The sequence below is a fragment of the Sinohyriopsis cumingii genome, chromosome 3, assembly GCF_028554795.1.
Source record: "Sinohyriopsis cumingii isolate HCF-2022 chromosome 3, ASM2855479v2, whole genome shotgun sequence".
NCBI lineage: Eukaryota > Metazoa > Mollusca > Bivalvia > Unionida > Unionidae > Sinohyriopsis > Sinohyriopsis cumingii.
In genome coordinates, this window is record NC_142963.1 from 74,845,094 (window position 1) to 74,865,488 (window position 20,395).

Below are 20,395 nucleotides of genomic sequence, written 5' to 3' on the forward strand. Positions count from 1 at the left end.
ACTAGAAAGCTTTCTCACATACCCAAAATGGCCGACCCCAAACTCGGATGTCAGTGATCGACAAAGGCGTGCTCTTTAGACCACATTGCCATCCGGAAAAAAGTCATTAGCATGAACCAATGCTATCCATAACACGTTACAGATGTATCCGAATGTACAGTAAAAATGAACACATACACAATTAAACCATACATATTTTACTGCAGCTGTGTACAAAATTGCAGCAGTAAAAATTACCTGTTATACGGTATACGTTGCAGTAAAACAGAATTATAAAACCTTATGCCATTTTCAGTTTTGATTCCTGGAGCAAAAAAGTTCATGGTTTATGAATTATAAATTTCTTACATCAGCGCCACTTGATTTTCAATATGAGGACGTTGTTTCAATGATTTGGTACGTAGTGTTTACTACATATGTATAAGTGTTCTTTTAGCTGTTAATTATTTTCTTCCTCGGCATTACTATTCGTCTGCAAACTAGCTAAAGATGGAATCGATTAAGGGTATAATGGTACAGATGTTGTTCATATAGTTGAAGATTTGTATATGTTTATGGTATACCTGTGTTTGTGGACAGAATAGAACAAATCTTTGTCGTTAGGGGTTTTTACATGACCGAATCAGTTTGTAAAAATAAAATGATACAGTTAAAAATACAAAGAGAAATTAGTTTGACATGTCTTGTATGTGTAGTACTCACTGAAACTGATTATTAATGATTTAAATTGGTATAACTAAAGGATGAGGTAAATAAATGAAAGTGTGTTCACAATCAGGAATATATTCAAAATAAAGCGCGTAATGATAATGAATGAAATTATCCAAAAATAGTCCATTCTCTTGAAATAAGTAACAGAAAAGATTGAAAAGCAACAAGCTTTGTAAAATTCAACGAATAATTTATCCTCTGAATACAAAGTGAAAAAAGAAAGAATTAAATCCCAAAATAATCTAAGAATTACAGACACAAGTCCTAATAATAAAAGTTCTAAATAAACCTTAGTAGAAACCAAAATTAAATCAAACACTGAAAGTGTTGACGTGTCTGTGATGGCTTGTAAAGTATTGATGTGCCAGCAGTATTTTTTTGCATCACAATACTGCAATCCAAGAAGAAATCCTTATTTTAAAATTTGAGTACAAATTCCAATCTCTATTTCCAAGAATATTATCAGAGCACCTTTGTATTTTCAGAGAAGAAATTGTCTGAATAATTCCAAATCAGATACTGTAAACAACAATAACTAGATCCTGCTCGGATGTTAAAGCACGAATGAATAATTTTCCCAATGTCAAGAATCGTCCTCTACTTGACCTCAGGTCAAAATTAGCATTTTCTAAAAGAAAAATATTATCTCATTGAAAACAACTTTCTAGAAACTTCTTAATGTTTACAAAATAAAATGTTAGTTATCGTTAGAATATCTGTTACTAAAATTATAATATATAGGCTGGACTATGTCAAGTCCGCCATGGAAATCCCAATTACCTTGACCCAGATCCAAATAGGTTTACTTCCATTAATAATGATAATAAAATTAACCCATACACAGAAAATATTTTAGCTATGTATTAGTTCGTCAATTGCATATAAAAGTCAATAATTCAGGTCTATTAGAAAGAGACTTAATTTTGGACAAGGTTAAGTTTAGAAGATAATATTACATTACAATAGCATATAATGAAATAATTTTGTTTTTAAAAATAAACTTACAAACAATGCAAATTAAAAATACATAACACTTCCCCTAGTAAAGCAAAAGAAAGATAAATGCAGTTATTTTTTTTACTATTAGTCTAATATACATGTAATAAATAATTACATTAGATGAAATCTTACTAATGACACAAAGTATACATGAAAATATAATATTACTATACAAGTCAAAGTGTATCTTCTATTAAATTGTACTTTTAATCTTAAAATGCCTAATGTTAATATTGTATTACTGCTACACCAAACTCTATTTTAATAATCTCTGTTTTTTTTCTTTTCATCTTGCCAATGCAAGTAAGGGAGTTGTGATCCCTAAACACAATAATCGGAGAAGGAGCTGAACTAATATAGACATCAAAGTATTGCAATACCAATATCAAAGCCAAACATTCCTTCTCGATTCTCTGGTTCTTATTTAATTTGTTAGAAAAATAATAAACTGGATGATCTACACTAATTTTGTCTTCTTGAATCAAACCTTCACCAACTCAAACATCGCTTTCATCAAGAGACATGTTAAATGATTGACTTTAATTTGGAACTGAAGGAACGGTGCACTTTTAAGTATGACCTTTAACTTATCAAAAGCCTCCTGACATTTTTCAGACAAAGAAACTTGGTATTCCTGATCAACAAATTTGTCTGGGATGCAGCAATAATGGAAAAATTGGAACAAAATTTCCGATAGTATCCAGCCATACCCAAAAAATCGCATCAGTTTTTTTTTTTAAATTAAAGGCACAGGGAATACAGAGATAACCATTGCCTTAGCCTCTATAGTTTTAACTTGTCCATGCTCGACGACATGTCCAAGAAATGTAACAGAAGCGCAACAAAACTCACTTTTGGATTAACTAAATTGTGAAATTAGCATCAGTGAGTCTGACATAGAATTTCTGAATTGTCTCTGGGTGATCTTCCCATGTGTCGTTGTAGATGATATTATCGATGTAAGAACCGCAATTATCTAAACCAGATGCAATAATGTTCATTAAACGTTGATACGTACAAGACAAACTTTTCACCCCAAACGGCATCACCTTGTATTAAGTCCATCTGGAGTCACTAACGCCTCAATTTCCGTTGCCCTTCCGTCAGTGGAAATAGCCAGAATCGTTTCAAACGGTCAAATTTGGTGACATTTTTGCATTTCCAAGTTCGTCAATGCGGTCATCGATTTTTTGGCAGTGGAAATAAATCTGTTTTAGTCACAGTGTTTACCTTTCTAAAGTCTGTGCACATGCGGAAAGTATTATCTCATTTCGGTACAAGTATACGTGGCGAACTCCGGTCACTTTTACTCGGTTCTATAGAATCATTCTCCAGCAAATGCAGAATTTATTTTTCTCAGTCATTCTTGTCTGAGAGGGATCATCCTGTGTGGATGCTGTTTCACAGGTGCGGAATTTACAATTTCCACGTCATGGTAGATTTTAGTTTTTCTTGTAGCAACATCTGGAAATAGGTGCTCATATTCAAGTAACAGCTGTTCTAGTTCATTCTTTTTTTGTTGTTGTAGATGTGAAAGTTTCTTGTCCAGATTATCCACAATTTCTGAATTCTTAAGACTGGTTACTCCAAAGTCACTACAGCCCAATAACATTCATCGCTTCAATCCTCACTGTGTGGGACAGGTACAAATAAATTGATTGCATGATTAACTTGGCTATCCCTATCAACATACTCTTCTACATATTTATGTGACAAAGTTGTTTTTGTTTTCGCCTACCGGGAGTATTGATGATATAATCTAATTCACTTACTTTCTTTTCAGCTGTTTAAGGACCATAGTACTTAGTCTGAAGAGGATTTTGTGGTCTGGGCAAGAGAGCCAGGACTCTATCACCAGGCTGACTACTCCTATTCTTTGTATTTTGTATCATACCTTAATTTTATTTTTCACCGAGTAGAGTGCAGATTACTTCTTGCAACCTCACAAGTCCTTTACAACATGTACTTGAAATTGGAAACATACTCGAGAATATTAATTAATGTCTCTTCATTTGAAAGACGTTTATCTTTTAACACCTTCAATGGTCCTCGCACATTATCTCCAAGAACTAGTTCAAAGGGACTGAATCCTAAAGATTCTTGAACTGATTCACAAACAGCAAACAATAGTAAATGAATACCTTTGTCCAGATCTTTTCCAGTATCAAAACTATGTGACCGAATCATATACATCAAAGTTTGATCAAATTTGAGTTTGATATAGCCTAGATTATGTCAGGTCCACCAGGGGTTCCCAGTAACCTTGACCCGGACCCAAATAAATATTTTTACTTCTATTAATAATTATAATATTATTAAACCCACACACATAGAGAACAATTTAGGAATGTATTTGTTGCTTACTAATGTTTTTAAAAAAATCAGTACTTCAGGTCAAGTTGAAAATAAACTTAATTTTGGACAAGGTTAAGTCGCACATACAATGTTATATTACAATAGGAAATAATGAAATAAATTTAAAAAACAAAAACAAAACAAACCTAGCTAATAAACAATGCAGATTAAATATACATAACAAAGTGTACTCACGGCCATGAATATTTGTTCCCTTGAGCCATCCCATGCAATTTAAATAATCTAATGAGATGAATAATGAAAATATGTTCACGATCAGGAACACGTGTTCATTTTAGTCACCTCTTACTATTTACATAGATTAAAACATATAGTGGTAATAAATGAAATCTTATGTAGCTTCAGCTCATTCATTCATAGAAATATTGTCATGACTTCCATCAAGGATTAAATATATTCTACGAGCTGTTTCATTGCTGTGGTTGTCATGGAAGACGTGCTAACAAGTTCTACCGGAAGGTGCAACTTCATGCCTCGGATTCCCTTGTAATCACCTGTAAGTTAAGTAAAACATATAGAGTTACTATTAATTAGTTTTAGAAGAAAAACTAAACATATAAACGTAATTTATATAGCCATGTTTTTAAAATTTATTTTCAGTCTCACGATTATGTTATATTTACTGGCCGCTAACAATTAACTGTGAACAATTCAGAAGTTTTTCGTTCCAAATGAAATGTGTTTTTATTTTGTTAGATCTTTTTTTATAATTTGTCAATTCCCACGTCATGCATATATTACGTGTTTGATTTCAGACAGCTCTAATCTGAATCAACGTATGTCGTGTTTAAATCGTAAGCAAGAGGTAATCCTTAATTTTTTATTTCATCTAAGTTGTACTATTCCACTTATGAATCATCACTTAATTGTATCGATTCAATATCAGCGGTTTGGTTTTCCTGGTAACTGGTAGTAATTTGTAAGGCATTAACAAAAGGTTTCATTACATTTTTAAATTTCGGAGCGCGTGAAATTTTGATTTTTCAATCACACAGCTGGAATCATTAATCCTTTATTTTCCAATGACACCTGGAAACGCTAGTTCTTTATTATCCAGTGACTACTGGAAAAGCTAGTCCTTTATTATCCAATGACTCCTGGAAACGCTAGTCCTTTATTATTCAATGACTCCTGGAAACGCTAGTCCTTAATTATCCAATCACTCCTGGAAACGCTAGTCCTTAATTATCCAATCACTCCTGGAAACGCTAGTCCTTAATTATCCAATGGTTCCTCGAGTTTCTTATGATATTTCCCAGCTGATATATTTCAATACACGAGCTTAGATTAGAGTTCTGATATGTGATATTTCAAATGTCAGGTATCTGATATATGTGCACAATATCGAGCTCCATCCATTCAAAACAATGGCTGACAAGGCATGGATGTTATATCATGAGTATGCGCAGAGAACGATATATTCGAAAATACTTCATTGCAATTCTGAAATTACTTCAATAAGTAAAACAAAGATAACTGATCAAATACTAGAGAAATTACTAGAAGCATATTTCTCTCTGCTAAAGATGTTACTTTAACGATCTTTGATATAGGCATTTTCCTTTTGCATCCTTGATCACTCCTGTGTACACTAAGAGATGCATAAGTACCCGTTCTTCATATTCTAATAATATCTCCAGACCTCCCCCTTTCCGAAAGATAACAAACATCGAACTTGCATATAAAACGGATTTGATTTCCAAATACTATTTTCAAATGGAATTGATGAAAATATTAGTGCTGAATTTAATGAACTCCAAAATAACATGTCAAGACATACAAATATGGGCTTACTCCTGTGTCAGGAATATCTAAATACTCTAATGAAAGAATTTAAAATGATTTTACGGGCTCCATGTTAATAACAAAGTGTTGATCTAGTACCAATATGATAACACAATTGATAGAACTTTAATACATTTTACGTATCCGTCTGACACTCGGATCACTGAACGAACGAATGAATGACAAACGATTAAATAAAAAAATGTAACATATAACTTTGGAACAATTTGTCGAATATGTCCTTTTACTCGAGTAAATGGTAGACCTTTAATAATTCCAGTAACAACGCATAGTGTTACAATCTATTATTGTTTCCTAGTTTATCTACGCCGAGATGGTGTGCTGACAAATTTCAGTCGTTGTTGCGTCAGTCCATGCAATGGACCCTTACATATGATCTCAATGTAAGTATTGCACACAACATAAAGACTGCGTAGGAGTAACTTTTGTAAGAATTACTATTTCTGCGAAACTCAAAAAGTAGCACTAACACAAAAATGAACATGATTACATAATACACCCAAATTTCGTTTGTTTTGAGAATCAAATCCCAAACTAAACACTTAGTAACCCCAAAGTATTTTGCAAATAATTCGGAGGGAAGAATTGTGAAATCAGTGGGCAAGTTGGTTTTCGGTAATTAGTATCAAGGCGTTTGATTGGTCAAATTTGTACATGAGTTAACTTTACCCTTCAATGAGAAAGCTGTTCAAAGGTTACAGAGTTAAGCTAGCTGAATAATACTCCAAATGTAAAATTAAATTTGTTATTTTGGCTTTTTTGTCAATTTAAAGATTTTTTTAAATAACAGAAACTATTGCTCAACAAAGAACCTTGGTATTAAGAATTTCAAATCTACAATATTACCGTCGACCTTGAGACTTCCGTCACTTCTGCTTCTCCTGATTCTTCTGCGATAATTGCTGAAGATGGAAAATTTACAAATATCAGCTAAAATAATGCTTTACTATTGACTAATTCTAGTTGCAATACACCCACTACTCAGATGTGGTAATTTTACAGTGTGACGTTAAAATATATACCACAACATGGAATAATGATAACCCTTTAAGACGGGTCAAAGGTCATTCTACGGATATTTATGACAATGCAGTGAAAAATAATCTTTATTGCTTCCGTACTTTTCAATAACATGGCGTTGAATTTTTCACTTTCGGTACCAAAATCGACGTGGGCCTATCTCCCTGATCTAAATAAAATTGACCAAGCACACAATCATTTCTACTTTTATATTTACCCAGATATTAGGAACAAAGGGCGAGTAAAGGCAATAATCTTGATGGGGTGGGGTTTGATGTAAAATTTGCAGTGATAATCTTAAAGCTTACAATTTCGGATATTAATTCAATTGCAACACATAATAATAATAATAATAATAATGATAATAATGTTAATAATAATGACAATGATAACAATAGTAATAATAATAATCCACGTTCGCAAAGTAAAGCAATCCCGTGTTTGTATGAGTGGGGCAACCTTGTATGAGCATGAGGGTGTGCAGCGATGTCGAAGCCATGACAAGTAGAGGTTTTGAGGTTTGTATGGGAACTACCATGCTGTTACTCTTGGATACTACCATGCTGTTATTCTGGGATACTACCATGCTATTGCTCTTGGATATTACCATGCTTAGAGCTGATTGCAAGTCTTGCATGCTTACGTTTCTTGCCCATGTATTCCTGTACCGTTCTAAGCAGAACTCAGCTCAAAATCAAAATAAAAAACTTTGAGATATCATAACTTTCATCAAAATAAAGTTAGACTCGTAGAACTCTCGGAATTTTCTAAATTTCGGTTTCCTATATTAACCTTGTAAATTTCGATCATATTGATTTCCTCCGCGTATTTTGATCTCATTCTTGGAGGTCATTCTTGAGTTTCATTCTTGACACACTTAAACAATACAGAGACTGGTCTTCTTTCCTGAGTTTCAGTCTACATCTTATTAGAAAAGCAAACCATTCTACTTTAGGTGTAATGTGTAACATGACAAGGACCACAAGTTGGATCAATAAAATGAAACAAAACAATTACTCGAATCCCAATGCATGTATATTTTATCAGTCTCAGGTTGACATACTTGCTACGCGACAAAGAAATGCGGCAGTTTAAAAATCATTCAATGCATCAGTTAGAAATAAATACACTACATTAAAGATAATCTTGTAATATTCCCCATATATGTAGTGTTGGTTTCCAGGAAGAAGGTCCACTTAAGGTCAACTCATAATTAAACAGGTCTAAACATCCAGTATAATGGGCTGATTTACCGATTTCCTTCCCTACACCAATTGGAAGGTGTCAACGCTACTAAAAAAAAAAGATTAAAAGCTTGGAAAAAGCGTCAGAACATGTCCAGTAAAAAAAAAATTAGTCTTCATTTTCGATGGCATATGAGAGAGAGAGAGAGAGAGAGAGAGAGAGAGAGAGAGAGAGAGAGAGAGAATGATAGAGAAAGTGAGATAGAATATAAAGAATTATGTTTCTCTGATTAGAGGAGCATGAAATTCATTAATGATTATATACTAACAAATACGATTGCTTTTTTAGGACCGGAGCAAAGCTGAAGTACGATATTTATTGAACATGCATATTTTATCAAAGGAGAAGTATATACATTTTATTTATGCACCTTATATATATATATATATATATATATATATATATATATATATATATATATATATATATATATATATATATATATATATATATATATATATATATATATATATATATATATTACCATTATTAAATACAGGTGTGTCATGGCGTCATGCCTAGAAATGGGAGCTAAATGCAATTTTTAATTCTCAACATCCGTCTAGGTTGAAAGGTCTTTTTCTATAGAATTGAAATCTATGAGCATCATGCCCGGCCCTAGGATGTGTGGTGCTCAAGGCAGCATGCGGGGCCCAAGGCGGCAATAGCGATGAGCGGGGTCCCGAGCAAACAAATTGCACTGTGGATTTGATTTCCTGAAAGCGCGGGGACCAAGGCTGTTGCCTCGTTCGCCTTGCCCTAAAGCCGGCATGATAAGCATAATCAATAGAGAAGAGTTTCATTTGAATCCTAAATAAAACAATTACACAAAGAGTCAACAGTATTTAATTTTCAAAAACAACATTGTCCTTGCTACATACCAGAGCCGATACCGCTGTCTGTGGGATTGGAGTTGTCTTCATCGTTGTCTGCAGATAAAGAATGGATATTTAGTTACGCAAGAATGCATATATACTACGAAAATAAAACCGCTAAGCCATCAAGTCGTAACTCATCAGTCCATCTATTCAGTTTGTTTTTACTGAAAGTGAAACAAATTACCTTTCTGTAAAATGGACTAGTAGACCAATCTAGCAAAAGTGTAAAAAGTATCATGGGTTTGTTTGAAATTTTGAAACACACATACACATACATTTTAGGCAGGGTAAGATACTTTTCTCGATGTCTGCTACAAAAAAGAAATAAAAGGAAACAAAAAACAAAACAAAACAACTAATAAAATTCAAATGGAAAATCTTTATGCAATGTGCAATGCGGTTACAGATGCTGTTATAATTAATTGTTCACACTACTTCAAATATGCTGACAAGAAATTTAAAGCTATTTAATTTTTCACTATATATATATATATATATATATATATATATATATATATATATATATATATATATATATATATATATATATATATATATATATATATATATATACTCACCAGGCTGAGCTATAAACAAATCTTTAGAGTCTTTTTGGGGAACTGAAATACAACAAATCCAGGCATTTGAAAATTAAAGACTTTTTCTGATATTGAATAGTTTAGATTTTGGTATTAAGACTTGCATTCGGCTTCATAAATTTACCTGATGTTAAGTGCTATCCCATTCTTATAACGGTATTTCTTAACATAAATTGGCACCGTACTCGTCATGGTTTGCTGCCATAATAATTACAATTTGCCCTGGTCACTGCAGTTGTAAAAGCTCCATATTTCTACACTGATGAAAGAGGAATGGTTGATTATGATTTCATAATATTTTCATAACAGATAAATGATGCTGAGTTTTAAAAAAAAATTAAATATTGGGCTACCATTATACAAAATCCACTTGCTTTTTGGAAAGAATCACCGTATCTCTACATCCCCGTGCCAGGAAAGGACGAAGTTAGTTTAGTTAATCAATCCTGTATATTGTGCCCATTTTGCAGATCATGTATTTTTAGAGGCCAAATAGTTACTTTGATTGAAATTAGTGTCAGAGTTTGTAAACTTATCATTAATTAGTTAGAAAATCATGATTGCGGATAACAGATATTCATTTTTGACTGGATCGAAATCTGTTTTTTTCTTCTACCGAGAGCATTATTTTCATTAATTTCTTTTTATCACCACACTTCTGTACGATATTGTATACCGTCCGTCCGTATGTGCGTTATGTCTTTGAACTGCCATTAGATTTTTAAAATTAGCCAAAAAATAAAATCGGGTCAGTAATAATCCTGTCGGTGTAGATTGTGCCAACACTTTTGGAAATGTACAAATTTTCCTTTTGCACTAATTCACATATTCAATTGATATGTTCCTCAGGGATCTGACCAAGATGGTCAAATTGCAGTGTTCATTTCAAAAGGGGAAAGCACGTAGATAATTATTTTACAATCATATCATGTTAAAGTTTGTGTGTGTTTTCATCTTGGAGAAATTTCACCCTGATTACCTCACATTACCCCACCCCCACCCCAATTTTGTGTGTTGAGCTATGTTAAATGGCACCCATATTCCCTCCACCTTGATCCCTCCCCCCAAATCACACATGCACACAGATACCATCATGTAACAGCTATATTAGTAATAATACAAAATTTAGTTTTACTTGCCTCGACCAGGATTGGGTCGTAAAAGTGATGGTTGACAAGCGATGAGATACTCTCTACAGTTGTTTTCAGCATCCCTAGCTTTGTGAATCATTTCCTTAATAAGGCTTGTGTATCTGTTCATGAATTGTTCCGAAATGGGATATTTTTCCGGATCCAACTTGGCTTTCTCCATGTAGGCACTGAAAGTAATAAGAGTCTCCAATGCCCGTTTTAGTTCATCTTCATAGTCAGGTTCACTGCAGGCCATTGATGATGCTGGTAATCGAATGACCTCAATCTAACGTCAAAATTAAGATCTCAATCGGCCTGTACTTGATAAAGAAAATAAGTCTGTATCATAATGTCGCTTTTTTCCCTTGTGGATTGCACACAAGATGAGTAGAAAATGAAAATCGAAACAGGTATATTTTATTTACTGTTCTATTTCAAAATCATCGTAATAGGTTGCATTCTTAAACTTCCTTGTAAACAACATACGATATAAATAAAAACCTTTAATCAAGCAAGCACCATTACTCAACTGTACTATTTTAAAGCCAATGTGAACTTTGTTCTGAATATAATTAAGACTTACCATGAATTAATCTTGTTCGTGATTTCTGCGAAAAAGTTATATTTTCATTGATCTTAAGTTATTGGAAACTCATATTAGTTGGATTCTTCAATTCGTAGTTCGTACGACGAAGTCCATGAAAACTTGTATTCCATGAAAAATTTAATTGTACGATGTAGGTTCATACTGGAAACAAGTTGTGTAATTCTCTACACAATCTTTTTCCAATTAATTCACCCTTAGATGACTAACTTAGTAGATTATTTTAAAATTATTGACAAAAAAGGAACAATGAACTATTCTTTTTGCACTAAGATATTACACGTGTTATCTTTAAAATAAAAAAGGAAGTGTTCTTATTGCGATAAGATGATGCAAGGAAGTATTCTTATTGTACTAAAATAGCACCTGTGCCATCAATTGTACTAAAATAACATCCTTGCAATCTATTGCACTAAAATAGCATCTGTGCCATCTATTGTACTAAAATAGTATCTTTGCTGTCTATTGTACTCATATAGCTTCTGTGCCATCTATTGTACTAAAATATAATATATGTGCCATCTATTGTGCTGAAATATCATCTGTGCTGTCTGTTGTACTGAAATAGCATCCTTGCAATCAATTGTATTAAAATAGCATCTCTGCCATCTATTGTGCTAAAATAGCATGTGTGACATCTATTGTACTAAAATATACAATATGTGCCATCTATTGTGCTAAAATATCATCTGTGCTGTATGTTGTACTAAATAGCATCCTTGCAATCTACTGTATTAAAATAGCATCTCTGCCATCTATTGCACTAAAATATCATCTGTGACATCTATTCTTATTGTACTAAAATAATATATGTTTCATCTAATCTATTCCGTATGAAAAGGATCATATATAGAGTGGATCAAATGTGGTTGTCGTAGCATTATACGATTATCTGTTTGTATGTCATTTTTAGGGAGGAACTTTATATATATATATATATATATATATATATATATATATATATATATATATATATATATATATATATATATATATATATATATATATATATATATCCCAATTAATCATTTGAAGATTCTTTTGGAAAATCAATTTCACGTGACAATGTACGGTACTTATTTATACAATCAATCAATCAAATGGTCGTACATGCCGGATTCTAGTGACAAGCGACGACAATCCAAATAGCATCATCAAACTTACTCAGCCTCTGGTATCAACCATGTGTTGCTAGTGCGTATTTAGCTATAAGCACCACCATACCATGTTCACTTACTGATCTACTACATAGTTTTAATTGCTGACTTGTTCGCTTGGCTGACTCACTCATTCACTCACTGGCATACGCACTTGCTCCTACTCGCTCTCAATTCATCAGCACATCTGAGCTAGGTAGTCTAGATGCCGAAATAACAGAGATGAGAATGTATCCGTGTGTATGTGCATGTGTGCGTGTGTTTGTATGTTATTCGAAGTTATAGGTTTGAAGATTTAAAATATTCCGCCGGTTGTAACACACACGTATCTTTATAAGCACGTCTTTCTCAACAAAACTTTAACATTACGGAACTTTTTAAAAAAAAGAGAGATAACAGCGTACATTATATATTATTCGATTTATGTTTCATATGATTTAAACAGGCCTTACAAACTGTTTGCCTAAAGAACATGGTATAGTGACATGTAGTTAGCAGCCAGTAGCTGTGTTCTTCATTGTAAATGAAAACTCCCTTGGAGTTTAAATCTTTCATACAGAGTAAAAATCGACACATTACCTTCTTCAGAAATTACGTATTACTTTGGAACATTACTCTTCTAGATACTTACTGCTTCTATGGTTACAATTTTCACCTAAGGTCCTATATCTTTGTAATCTATCTATCGCCGATTATGTATTTTGTATTTAGACCCTTTGTTTCAGAAACAATTTTCAAATATTTAAAGAGACCGGCGATTTTCTGAAAATATTGAGTACAATTAAACCTCCTAAACACTGTACTGTGGAAAAGAACGACGTTATTTTTAATAAAAACAAGTATCTCAAAGAAAAGGCACAGCCACGACGAAAATGTTTGAAGGACATTTCTGTACTTGAATCGGATGAAGAAATGTTTGTAAAGCTAAAACGCTACCATTTTCGAGGTTAATTTTATTGATGTTATTTTCTTCATTTGGACACACTCAAAATAAGAATTACAAGAATTTCTTTATATGATGAATGAGCACCATTCTTCAATTAAAATTAAAGCAGCATTAGAAAGGAAAGTGTAGACTTCTACGATGCAACAACCTACAAGGGAAAAATCTTGGAAAGGGAGATAATCTGGATATTAGAGTCCATTTGAAGGACTTGCGCACGTGTATGTGGGGTGGATGGGTATATATATATATATATATATATATATATATATATATATATATATATATATATATATATATGCGTCATTGTGTGAGATTTGGATTTTAACACAGCTTTAAAAAAATTTCAGTCATATCGCAACGATGTCTGCAATGTGGCAGTTTATAGTGATGTCTAGCACTGGGGCTTCATGCCACAGACATGTATCATCATGTCACATTATCCTGACACCAGGCTGACCAGTCCTAACACTAAGCTCTTAATGCTGAGCGCCAAGCGAGGCAGCTGCTTCTATCATTTTTATACGTCTTTGGTATGACCCAGTTGTGGTTCGAACACGCGACCTCACGCATCTGAGTCGGACGCTCTAACTACTTAGGCCACATGAGCAGTCTTGTAGGAAATTCAAACCTTTCATTTATTGTCGTTATTGTTGTTGTTGTTCTAGGGTTTAAAGCCATTTTCAGCACAAGATAGGCTATACATGGCGGCCAGTATAACTGGTGGAGAAAGAACCCTGGAAAACTCAGGGAAGATCCACCGACCCACGAGAAGCTACTGGCAGGCTTTCCCACGTACACACGCTAGCCGAGCCTTGGACTCGAACCCAAGCAGACAGAGGTGAGATGGCAGTGATCCGGAACGCACTCCCCCCCCCCTTTCATTTGTTACAAAAAAGAAGAAGAAAGAAAAAAGAAGGAAAACAAAAACACGAAAGGGAAACAAAACAAAGAGTAGTTTCCATCCACGGAGTATCGGGTATATTATAAAGCCCCAGATATTGGGGATCCACCGCATTGACAACAATGAACAATATTTGACGAAGCCTGTTCATCGCTTTTAGCATTACTATGTGACAGGGGTTTAAAAAAATCAAGGAAGTTAGGAACCGACGCTATGAGTTTGTTTGAAAAAATATCAGGGTTTCAAATAGCTTGAAAATAATCTTGCTCTGATTTTACAAAAATAAACGGATACCCACTATATTCATTATATTGACAAAATAATTGACCTCAAAATTATCTAAGCTCGAAAAAAAAATCCTGCCCCTCCCCACCTGAAAAATTAAATGGTCTGTCTCTTTAGATAAAGGAAATCTGTGGCATTAAGGAGAATAAATATCCATAGCAGGGCATAACTAATAGTTCCGTTCCTTTTACACTGCAATAAACGTTCGGCTGATGCTAGACAAACTTCTCGTTATATGCATGCAAAGAGAAATGTCTGACACGTGTACTTTGGTTACGGCTTATCAACGAACAAGTAGAAATTTTAAAACCAAAGAGCGTTTTTCATGTCATGCGTAAAATATGATAATATTATTAATTGTTTGAACTCGAGAAACAAAATGCGACATGCGACGTCAGAGAAAAATGCGAAATGCTACGAAGGAGGAAAAATAACACATCCATCTAAATCCTTTAGGTCCATCTCTAGTTAATATCATTTGAGAGTGGTTGGCTTTCAGCACAACCTTTGCTGGTCAAAAGAGGATAGAATGAAAAGAGAAAAAAATATTTGGATTAACCTTTTAGGAGCTGAAAATAATTGTGAACTACCACGAACTGTGTAACCTCGACTGTATTCCTGTGCCATTTTATGTTGTTTTTATTTTTCTTCTTTTCAAACGGTTTACTTATTATCGATTTGATTTTAAACATCGTGCCGGCCCTTTGAGATACATAAATTCCGCCTATCTAGCTATCGAACTGTCTTATTTAGCACGTATTGAAATATAAAAGTAATTTTCTAAGCCGTAGACTGGTATTGCATTCCACACATTGCGAAACATTAATCAAATATAAAACACACAAAATTATTCCATACTCCAAGCATTTCTACGTGAGAATATCCCGGGAATTCCCTATCTTAAGAAATTAGAGACACCCCATGCTACCACAAAAAGTATTGTCGGTCTCTTACAATATGACGCCATTGCCTATTAATTCGGTAAATCAGTTGGTTTATGAAATGTCTTCTTAACACCGATTTCCCTTAATAAAAAAAAGAAAGAAAAAGAAATGAATCATTAAAATGTAAACGGAAACGTAAATGTAAATAGCACATACCCTAGGTTTGTTAAAAAAATGTTCAGTCCTCTCCCTCTTTTTGTAAAAGTAAACATTTAACAAGAAAACTTGACAATATTCCTTTTCATTCTTTCCTAAAGTTCAAAACGAATTAAGCTGGCATTATCATTTGGTTCTGTATTATCCGCTTGGTTAGAAATAAATTTTAAAAAATGTTAGCGATACGCAGTACTTTGCTCCCCCGCTGTGAATGGAGTCTATCTTCCTGGTTTATTAAATACGATCCTCTGACGTTATTAACCATTCTTGTTTATAACACGATATAATACAGATACATAAAAGAAAAAGACTGTCCTGTTTGTACATTTGGTCAAGAGACTCTTCTCGGCGACTATGAAATATAAGATTACAAGAAACGGGTCTTATAAATGCTATCGTATGATAAAGACTATTTGACAGCCCAAATTGGAACCACAGGGTTGGGTGGGGGGACGAATGGCCTAAGGTGAGAAAGGCTCTCAGTTGCTTCTTGTGGGTCGGTGGTTCTTCTCGGGGTTTTCCTGGGTTTTTTCCTCCATCAAATATACTGGCTGCTATGTATAGTATCATGCTTAAAATGTCACTAAAACATACACAACACAAAGACATCCAAACACTATTGGCTTTGTTTATGTTTTGTTTACAAGACTCATTAACGTAGATCCCAATATGAGATCCTTAGCATAGTGCTTGTGCGAAATTCAGTACTTATATGGTTGGAAGTTTGTATGTAGAATCTTCAAAAAATGTGACTTTTTAATGCTCCATTTTTCTTGCAGTTAATGATAAATAATGAGAAACAGAACCACTACTATAGCAAATGCCCGCGTTTTTTATATACATATTTACCCACATATTACATATCTTGGACACCCACCCCCCTTTCCGAAACTTAACACAGGGGTTTGTAATACAAAACAAATAATAAAACATGAAATAGGCAATTTTTCCTAGTTACAACCCAGACATAAATCCCCAGCGATATGTAGGTAATTTTCTAATTACATCCCATGAATGAATCCTAACTACACCCTGGGTAAAATCTTCAGCGATCCGCATGGTTTCTGTAAATGAATGACATCACAAAGCGCCACTAGCATTTGCATCGGTGAAACATATATATCGGCACAATTTCGTTCGAGCGATTTGTTCCAGAGGGTTATCATCCGTGGATATTGTAAAAAATGTTGATATTTTACACCGGGAATAATTTTGACCTCATAATACTAGTCTAACATTATCAGTATTTATATTATTATTTGACGCAGAAGCTGTGGTTTTTATATAATTTTTTTTTTAATGAACTGAGACACGTGACTTGCATGTGTACTATAATCGGCAACCTGTTTTTACAGCACATGTTACAAAAAAAAAACATTTATAAGATACAATCAGTTAGAATTACATTTTATTATGTTATCTAGTTTATGCAAGGCAATGATAGTCATTTCTAACGGAGCCTGTCCGCTCCTGGTGGTTCATGTCGGTAACTAGGATTGTGACCTGTAAATGGTGTGTATCTTAATCGTCGTTACATGTATCATGAATTGTACCTTTGTGTATCAAAGAGAGAGAGAGAGAGAGAGAGAGAGAGAGAGAGAGTTGCTTACCTTAGCAACTGTTATTACGTTTCACCATAAGACTGTTGTTTTATGAAAAATTCTTGCCGAACATAATAATGCCGTTAAACCTCAGCTTGAAGTATTCCATCCAGTCCAGAACAGGTCGATGAAGTGTTTAATATGATCTATATTTACTAGTAACAAATATTACCTATGTCATTACAACATTACATGTGCACTTAATTTAGCAAGAAAACCCCATTCAAATTCCTTCTTGTCACTTCCTGGTCGTTTTTCTCATTTGATATTAGAATATGGAATACTTTCGTAACGTTCTCATATAAACTAGAAGAGAAATGAAATAAGGAAAGAAAGGCAAGGTTTATGTTGCGACAAGAATGTCCAAAAAAAGCAACCGTATCTACGATGGCTCCGTTTAATTCAAACTAGCTTCCACTTCCTTGTTGGCCATGTGGCAGTCCGCACCAGGCGTGTTCTTAGTACGGTAGATTTAGTGGTTCCACTTTCGTACGCAATTTGAAGGGAGCTGGAGCAAAGTTCAGCTGTGGATATATAGAAACTATCCTTGTGTGTGTCTCTGTCATAGTAGGTTTTTGCCGCATATCTCTACCAAGGTTCATTAAACTTCAACGAAATATTATGCAGCTTTATATTAAAAGACCGATTTCTAGTTGTGTACAACGTGGTTTAAAAGAGTTATGGCCCCTGATTTCTCTCACTCAACACATTGTATCCCACGGTATAATTTAAGGTATGATTGGTGGATTGCAACCAAATATTTTATGCAGATTTAAAATGATAAGATCTCAGTTGGGTTTAAGTTTTAGACGTCTCATTCTCATGAGATTAATTTTTAAAGATACATTGTTACTTCTGGTGTGGTGGCCACATTTTCAAACTTTTGTTTTTGCGCTCTACCAAAGTCAGGAATCAATAGATTTCAAGGGAATTCCTGCTCAGCATCACATTCTCGAATTCTTGCACGAGTTTGCTTGACAGCATTTTAAACCATCATTAATTGTTTTAATATACATTTCCTACCTGCGTTTCTTCCAGCTGAATTCACACCAACTTTCCAATGACACTAGGATTCCTAGGGGTGATAGTGCCATTATAGTACATCAACACACACACTACAACGTGTCAGCTGTTTGCCTGTTTTTGTTTTAATCAAAGTGGATGAAAGCCTACTGGGGTCATGATTCCATTTCCAGATCAACGAAAACATAGTTCTTTATCATAGTTCATGCTTACTGTACCTCTGCGCTTCCACCGCACTGCTTTTACAACCACAATAAAAGGCACCTGAAAATAAAGAATGACTCCTTCTCCATCATTCCGTGGTAAAAATCAGTCCCCGTCTAGAATATTTCACAGTTAAAGGCACAGACAAACAACTACTCTAAATTTAGACAGAAACTACTTGGCACCACACCCAACCGGAAACTATTGATTAACATCAAATCAATAATCAAAACAATATCTCATATTATGTTATGTGCAGTTGAACAAAGTTTATTTCACTCTCTACTGTTAGATACATACCGTTCCTTGGCCAGGTAGTAGTACTGGTTATTTACACTCATATGGATAACAGCAAACGTTGTTCAAGTTGATAGTGTTGACTTAACCGTTACATGTGGCTCACCAGTCGCTGCCATAATAAATTTGCTTATTTTAAACACAATCTGTGCAAACCACCACATATTCTTTATTTCTCCTAGGTATCAGCCCCTATGGCTCTAATACAGTTTTTACACATTGGAGGTAAATATGCTTTTATTGACGTTTGGAAAGGTCGAGGTTGCGAAGTGATTCTGTAGCTGAAGTCAAAACGTCATGTCTGCAAAGTTGCAGAGTGTCACTTCATCACTACTATTAGTATGCCTATATGGCAGTTCGCGAGAGTTGGCTCCTCAGTCCTTATGATATTGTTTGAGTCCATGTTGAGTCAAGTATCGCTCTTTGCGAGCTAACGAAATCTGAAAGGAATGCAGCTTTATTAATGCATTGTTTTTCAAATGTAGACTGTATACAATCGTTTAAATGATCCATATATTTACTATGACACACATTATTCTTTACTCGATCATGCATTTGAAAATAATTAAATAAATAAATAAATGAAAACAATTTTTTTCTTCTTCACAAATATGCTTAACTTTAAGTTAAATAATTACGCTATTTTGTACATACTTTTGATCAAGTTAAAAGCGCATATGTTTACCAGTATTAGCTATGACTGGTGAACACGGTCTTGGTTAGATTTCAAGTTTAAACTCTGTTCTTGTACACAGATTGTACATAAAGGATTTTAAAATAATGCAGTCTTACCTGGACAGTTCACGAGCAATCTGCTCCTCCGAGGAGGAAATCGATACATTTAAGGAAAACCATTTTTTGTTTTGAATGTGCCTTAGAAAGGAACCAAAATAGATTTCAGTGAGCACGTTCCCGACCCGCGCTATTCAACTCAAAGAGAATACCAGATATAGGTGTATCGTATTTTTATAGCGTCTGCCATACAGTTTTATTCGCGGTTTAATATAGGTCGACATATACATGCTTTAAATTTTTAGTCTTTACCGGATCGTAAACATAGAAACGCGAAAGAAAAAAGTAAACAAACAATAGGTAAATACTCATCACACTTTAAAAATAACCAGAGGCGTCATTAAGGTTGGTGTCACCCAATGCGGTAACTCATGGTATCACTCCGATGGACCTCCTTCTGTAACAGACCATACAGAATCCTTAGTAATGTCATTCTGGGGTCACCCCCTCCGATGGTGTCACCCGGTGCGGTCCGCAGACCCCGTACCCCTCTAGTGACGCCACTGAAAATAACATTATAGATTTTGCATTAAACGCACACATTATTAATAGCTGATTTTCACCGGTACGAAACGAAACGTGTGTGTGTGTGTCAGAGAGAGAGAGAGAGAGAGAGAGAGAGAAACAAAGAAAGAAAGAGAGATAGAGATAGAGAGAGGGAGGGAGGTGGCAGGGAGTAAGGGAAGGAGGGAGACTGACAAGATAAATGATCCAGAATGTA

General features: G+C 34.3%; 1 protein-coding gene across 5 annotated transcripts; it reads right to left on the reverse strand.

Annotated features, from left to right (window-relative positions):
- Nucleotides 1–1,774: 1,774 nt before the first annotated feature.
- On the reverse strand, nt 1,775–19,813 carry LOC149803123 (uncharacterized). 5 transcript variants are annotated; one of them, XM_089952737.1, is made up of 8 exons: nt 19,675–19,813; nt 18,886–19,322; nt 18,382–18,645; nt 10,774–11,084; nt 9,614–9,655; nt 9,039–9,086; nt 6,739–6,794; nt 1,775–4,580 (listed from the first exon to the last, which is right to left on the reverse strand). In XM_089952737.1, the coding sequence occupies exons 4-8, from the start codon at nt 11,018–11,020 to the stop codon at nt 4,554–4,556; spliced, it is 420 nt and encodes a 139-aa protein (XP_089808863.1). In that variant the 5' UTR covers nt 11,021–11,084; nt 18,382–18,645; nt 18,886–19,322; nt 19,675–19,813; the 3' UTR covers nt 1,775–4,553. The 5 variants fall into 5 exon arrangements, with proteins under 5 accessions (XP_089808863.1, XP_089808862.1, XP_089808860.1 ...); XM_089952736.1 differs by having other exon boundaries at nt 10,774–11,079; nt 18,382–19,322; XM_089952734.1 differs by lacking the exons at nt 18,382–18,645; nt 18,886–19,322; nt 19,675–19,813 and adding an exon at nt 17,368–18,374 and having other exon boundaries at nt 10,774–11,079.
- Between the last annotated feature and the right edge of the window lie 582 nt (nt 19,814–20,395).